This window comes from Neolamprologus brichardi, chromosome 13, assembly GCF_056152115.1.
Source record: "Neolamprologus brichardi isolate AB-2024 chromosome 13, ASM5615211v1, whole genome shotgun sequence".
Taxonomy (NCBI): Eukaryota; Metazoa; Chordata; class Actinopteri; order Cichliformes; family Cichlidae; genus Neolamprologus; species Neolamprologus brichardi.
In genome coordinates this window covers 29,000,184-29,006,505 of record NC_142116.1, presented here as the reverse complement: position 1 = coordinate 29,006,505, position 6,322 = coordinate 29,000,184, and the positions used below count along the sequence as shown (strand labels likewise).

At 40.1% G+C, this 6,322-nt stretch overlaps 1 protein-coding gene across 1 annotated transcript; it reads right to left on the bottom strand.

Annotated features, from left to right (window-relative positions):
• Positions 1-598: 598 nt before the first annotated feature.
• Positions 599-3,748, bottom strand: LOC118455581 (uncharacterized). Its single transcript, XM_087849809.1, has 4 exons — positions 3,606-3,748; positions 3,393-3,519; positions 2,617-2,785; positions 599-2,299 (listed from the first exon to the last, which is right to left on the bottom strand). The coding sequence occupies exons 1-4, from the start codon at positions 3,714-3,716 to the stop codon at positions 2,128-2,130; spliced, it is 579 nt and encodes a 192-aa protein (XP_087705935.1). The 5' UTR covers positions 3,717-3,748; the 3' UTR covers positions 599-2,127.
• Between the last annotated feature and the right edge of the window lie 2,574 nt (positions 3,749-6,322).

Here is a 6,322-nt window from a genome sequence, read left to right as displayed (position 1 = left end):
TCTGTACTTCTGTTTAAGTACAGAATGTCTGTGCTTTTGCCACCTCTGCTTATGCAGGCTCTACATAGTAGTGATGTGTCGGTGACGAAACGGCTCTTAGAGCCGACTCTTTGAAGTGAACTACGCGAGCCGACTCCTTATTGGGAGCCGTGGGTTTTTTTTCTTCTCTCTCTCACCCTCTCTCTTGCACTTTTTTCCGCTTCACTCCGCACTGTGTTTGCGCTGGGAAGAGGGGGGAGGGGCGGTAGTTACACTACACAGCAAGAGAGCAGGAGGGAAAGACAGAGAAAGAGAGCCAGGGAAACAACGTCACATTAGAAAAGTATAGTAATGATCATCCACTATTTTCAGTTGCGGATGATAAAGGATTCAGAAAGTTTATTCATGCAGGCCCATATGACAGAGAATGTGCATCTTCTTTTTGTTTTCATATTTTTTCATGTTTATATTTAATTGTGTTGTGGTTTGCAGTGTTTTGTGTTGTTTCACTTTAAATTTGTTTAAAAGGAAAAAGCTGAAAATTTAAATAGTTAAAAGTTGAAATGTAAATAGTTGGTTTTTGTATTATATGATTTATTTATTACATTTTATGTGGAGTGAATAAATAAAAGTATACTTACGGTGGCCCCTAGAGACGAAAAATGCACGAACTCCAAAACACGTACAAAACAGGGGCAGTGTTGAGCTTTTTGTTACCTAGTGGTTACACAAGCCAGGAAGTACCAACGACGGGATTTGGTGTGTGGTAGTAACAGGTAAATGAACTTTTTTTAAAATTATTTTAATATATATGAGTGCTTGTGTGTAAATACACAAACAATACACATATGCTTTCAGTTGTGTAATTTAAGTGACCTAGGGTTGCTCTGTTTTGGAAGTTCAGTTAATGCTAGAAATGTGTTTTGGAGTTTGTACATGCTTTGGAATTTGTACGTGCTTTTTGGAGTTTGTACGTGCTTTGTCTCTAGGGGCCACCGTATATATTTATATATAAACATATATAAATAAAACCACGTTTTTATTTTTACATTAGTAATTCCTTTGGGAGAATGGGAATGAATGGGATGATCTTTTAGTTTCTAAAGGTGTCACGCCTACACGCAGACGTGTGGAATGGAGATAAGGACCCAAGATGCGGACTGCTAAGTAGTGAGTGAGCTTTATCAACAAAAGGTGAAATACAGCACAACAGGAAGGGGGGTGAGGAACAGAACAGACAATACTCTAAACTGGGAAAACTAAAATTTAACACAAAGCCAGAACACGAACGAGGGTACCTTGCAGGGAGAATCACCAGGAAGATGGAGGAACAAACACGGAATAACGGAGGGGAATAACACAGACGAACCAGCAACTACTAAGACAGAAGACACGACTAAAATACACTCAGAGAACACAGGGAGATTACACACAGGTGGGGAACACAGCTGGGAGTGATTAACGTGACGAGACAAGGGAGGCAAACTGAAAACACTCACATAAGACGCAGACCTTCACAATAAAACAAGAAACACATACACGCAATGATACAACACACAGACTTCACACAGACTGGGGAACACAGAACATAGGAACATGAAACGTGAACAGGGAATGTACAAGAACCCCAAAATAACCAAAACCACAGGATAATAATAACATAAACACGGAGCCGCAGACTCCGGATCATGACAGGTAGTCAAGTGTAACATGCGTTATCATTTGCGAGCAATCTTTATTTACGTGCAGATAAACCAGTATGTCAGGACGTAGCCCAGAAACAATGACCCTGGAAGTATGTTCAGCTTTTGCACAAACAAGTCTAACTGCATTTCTGTGTAATTGGAGACCTGCATGAAAGTTCCTCCAGGGCTGACTCATGTAAGGAACATACTACCAATGCATGAAATTAAAAACAAGGGCTTTTGCAAACAGTAAAGAAATAAAGAAATAGAAAAAGACACAAAACACACACTTAAAAAAGTAAACCTTTGTGGAGATGTGTAGAACACAAAATCTATGGATGCTCCCCAAAAAATACAGTGTATGATTTTTTACTGCAAGTGAAAAAGTAAATGATGTCTATGGAAAAACCCACTTTGATTACATGATGAAAAGATTTTGTTCAGCTCACAATGTCTGCTGTTGTCAGGCAGCGTAGATCCAAATTTCATTGTGGTGCGTAAGAGAGAAATATGATTCATATCCAGCTCCATTGTACGTGTCATGATCAAAGGTTTTCCCAGCTGTAATCAGGGCCTCACGAAGCTTCTTTGCATTTTCTTGGCCACTCTGGATGCTTGGAGCGCCACCGAAAACCCTTAGAGCAGACAACAAAGCAGAATTCTAGATATCTTTCAGGTTGGCCAAAGACTAAGGAGATTTAGGCTTTGCCCTCCTTTTAATGCTTTTAAAAACTTGCTATCATTGCAAGTTTATTCTGTAAGTAATTTTAATAGTTAATTCTCTTTCTGACCCCCAAACTGGAATCTGGTGAAGCTTAGTCCAAAATTAATGTTCCTCCCTTTTTAGTATTTGTTAGGTGGTAACATGTTTACAGATTTACAAAATAACTGCTGAATTAAAGTCTTTCTTGGTTTTCTGGGGAAAAACTAGATAAATGGACTTGTTTCTCACCTTACATACACGGTGGCTTCAGGTTTACTTTCCAGTTGGACCAAAGGATCAGAATTTTCAGGTGTTGTGGTACCAGGAGGAATAAACCAGGACAAGGAAAATTCAGGATCACCTTTACCATCTGTGACCTTGACCAGTGCAGGCCAAGTGTCACTAGAGATCTCAAAACCTGGAAGAGAAAAAGAAAGAAAAACATGCTTGAAGGAGCATTTTACTGAAAATGTGTGGGGCTGCAGAAATTCCGAGCTAAAACATTTCTGAAATAAGTCAGCGCTTTATGAAATTTTGATAGTCTTTAAATATTTTTTTCAAATTCAATACATTTTTTAATAAGAAAAATGACTCCATGCTATATCAAGTATTTCTTTAATATGGGCAATAAAACAGTACAAATGTGTTTAAGTTACAAATTTTAGATTTGAGCTCCCCTTTTTCTTCTTTCTTTCAGTTTTGAATAAAAATCAAACAACTCTTCTTATGGAGAACCAGTTGTACCTGTTTTATATACTTATATATATATATATATATATATATATAATAAGACCTTGTCTTCCTTTACTTTGCTTACCACGTACTTACAAGTGGTACCAGGAAATAATCAGTTTTAGTTTTTGTAAACCTACGCATCAGTCAGTAACTAGTGAATTAATTTGATTTGTATAGCTATGGTTTGAAACAAGTAATCTCTCGGATTACTGTGTTTGAAAAGAGACAAAATACATCAACATTACAAAACAAACTACACCACACACTTGCACTTTCAGTTCCTCGTATACCTGCTTCAGTTTGCTTCTTGGCATAATCCTTCAGCCGTGAATTTGCAGCGAGGACATCACTGGACCGGGAGCTGTCAATCTTGGTAGTAATCCAGGTGGAAGCGTCATATAAGCGCACCTCAAAGTCCTGCACGCAAAAGAAGCACAAATGTTAAAGAACCATTATAAAGAAGATGACACAAATTCTGTATCTGAATTGTTCCAAAAACTTACCGGGTAGGCCTCGAGTACTTTGTAGTGGGGACACTTTCCCACACAAAAGTCCTGTCCTGTGCAGACTGAAACCAGAAAAAGTGCGAAGAGTGCAAACATTACCTGTGCCATGATCACAGACTCTTAATGAACTGAGCTCTGGACTAAGTCCTCCTGTTTAATAAGATAATCACAGTGTCACGTCTAATGTTATGCGGCACACCCACATAGTTCTTCAACCTGCAAGACAGGCCAGTTTGTCTTTTTACATGCATTACGGTGAACGTGCTCCTCTGACTGGCCACCATGTCATGGCGTGTGTGGGAGTGATTGTCCTTATCTTGGACAACATCCGTCTCACTAACACCACCTTAAGCCAGTCCAGCTCAATCCCCACACCATTACTGGCCATGCGGATCAGTTTATTGAATCTGTTGGATCTGCGACCCTCAACCTGCTGCCCCAGCATGCAACATGCAAGAGAATAGAGGATGGCACTGGCCACCTGTGACAAGTGTCCAGAAGTATTGACTTTATGCACATTATGCACATTATTCTCTCTATATATGTATTAGCTATGATTTGCTATTGTCAAAGTAACATTGCTTCACTTACTATCCTGGGTTTGTTTGTGTAAGCATTCTGTTGCCAGCAGACAAACATTCAGCAAGTTAAAGCAAATGCTCAGTTATATGTTGCTTTATATTTTATTATGTTGCAGAATTAAGTCATTTGTGCATACTTACAGTGTGGGATGTGTGTAGCTCAACAATGGATAATAGTGCAGGAGAGGGTACGGCCATGCAGCGTTTAAAGCATGGAAGTACTGACATTACTTCCAGTTTCATTACGTTAAAAGCGACAAAAACATTAGTGCGGGCTGTGTCTGTGAAGGTTCTCAATCATCCAGGTCATCGTAGTCTAAGGAGTTTAGAAAGAAAAGCGTCTGAACTTCTTTCAGTTGCTTGAAGACGTTTCACTTCTCATCCGAGAAGCTTCTTCAGTTCTAGGGTCAAATGGTGGAGAGTCCAAGATGTAAGCCCTGTGGGAGTGTCCCCCCAAGGGGGACAATGGACCCCTAATGATCCTTTACCTAATCACACAAGCCAAGGTGTGAAAACGGGTGTAGGTCACTATCAGCCAAGGTTTCGGATGAGCTCATTGTGAAACCTAGCCCCTATCATGTGATTTCCTGAGGTCAGATGGCTCAGGATGTGAGTGGGCGTTAAGGCGTCTGGTAAGGGATCTCAGAACTGGATTATAGATGGCAGACAGTTGGTGTCGTAAACCACTGCCTCTGTTCAAAGATGGTCGTTCACACTGGACATAGATGGCTTTTTTCACTCCTCTTTCAAACCTTGTCTTCTCTGTCCAAAATGTGAACATTGGCATCCTCGAAAGAGTGTCCTTTATCCTTTAGATGCAGATGGACAGCTGAGTCTTGTCCCGTGCAGGTGGCTCTTCTGTTGTACAGTGTGCGCTGTACACTCTGCGTGGGAAGAAAACTTCTTTCTACAGCGAAAAAACTTCAAATCTGAGCGAACACCTAGCACGCTGCCACGGGAATGTGAAACCGCTGAATCTTTAATTTTATTTATTTATTGCAGTTTTATATGCTGAAATATGCAGAAAATAGATTTAAATGTTAAACACATTTCTTCAAGTCAAAGACTGTTGCATGTAATTAAATTTTTGCTTAATGCAATGTGCATAAAGTCAAAAGATTAAAACTAATAAAACAATTTTTAAAAAGAGACTTTTTCATTTGATTCAATTTTATGTGATGGATTATGCAGAAAAAAAATAGAACTGGGCTGAAAGGTCTATCAGTTTATAACGTATTGAAGTTGTGAAACATGTTTTTTAAAGTAACTAAGAAATAAAGTAACTAATTACTTTTGAAAATAAGCAATCAGTAAAGTAACGGGATTACATTCTTGGAGAAGTAATTAGTAGTTAGGTAGTAATTACTTTTTTCAAGTAACTTGACCAACACTGCTGTCCACAACAGACTCATAGAAAATCCTGAGCATTGTCCGACAGATGTTAAAAGAACTCAGCTGCCTCAGAAAATAGAGACGACCGTGGCCCTTTCTGTAGAGTGCAGTGGTGTTTTTACCCCAGTCCAGTTTATTGTCTCTGTGTATTTCAAGGTATTTATAGTCCTCCACAATGTCCGCATTGACCCCTTTGGATTGAAACAGGGGTCATAGGTTTCCTGGTTCTCACTCAATTCAAAAGTCCACAAATACTTTTTTGGTTTTTGTAATGTTGAGCCTCATCACTCGTCGTGTCCAACCATAGTTATCAGAAAACTTCTGAAGATGGTAGGTCTTTGTGCAGTGGCTGAAGTCTGTGGTGTAGAGGGTGAAAGGAAAGGGGGACAGGATGGTCCCTTGGGGTTCCCCTGTGTTGCTGATCACCTTGTCAGACACTCGGTGTTGGAGATGCACAGACTGTGGTCTTCTTGTCAGCTAATCACCAATCCAGGATACAAGAGAGGCATCCACCTGCATCGCTGTCAGCTTATCACGGAGGAGGATCGGCCTGATGGTATTAAATGTCAAAAAGCCTGACCTTCACAGTGCTCACTGGCTGGTCCAGATGGGCAATTGAACAGATGGCGTCCCAAGCTCCAAGAGGGGCCTGGTGAGCAAAATGAAGGGGAACCTAATGTGACCTGAACATAGGTTGGAGCTGGTCAACAATGAGTTTTTCCAGTGTCTTCATGACATGGG

What these genes read in the sequence shown, in the direction of transcription:
- LOC118455581 (XM_087849809.1), bottom strand. Translation starts at nt 3,716, where the DNA reads ATGGCACAGGTAATGTTTGCACTCTTCGCACTTTTTCTGGTTTCAGTC. An exon ending in CAAGAAGCAAACTGAAGCAG is followed by an intron (nt 2,786 to 3,392) that starts GTATACGAGGAA and finishes TTTCTCTTCCAG; the next exon opens with GTTTTGAGATCTCTAGTGAC. An exon ending in GAAGCCACCGTGTATGTAAG is followed by an intron (nt 2,300 to 2,616) that starts GTGAGAAACAAG and finishes GTCTGCTCTAAG; the next exon opens with GGTTTTCGGTGGCGCTCCAA.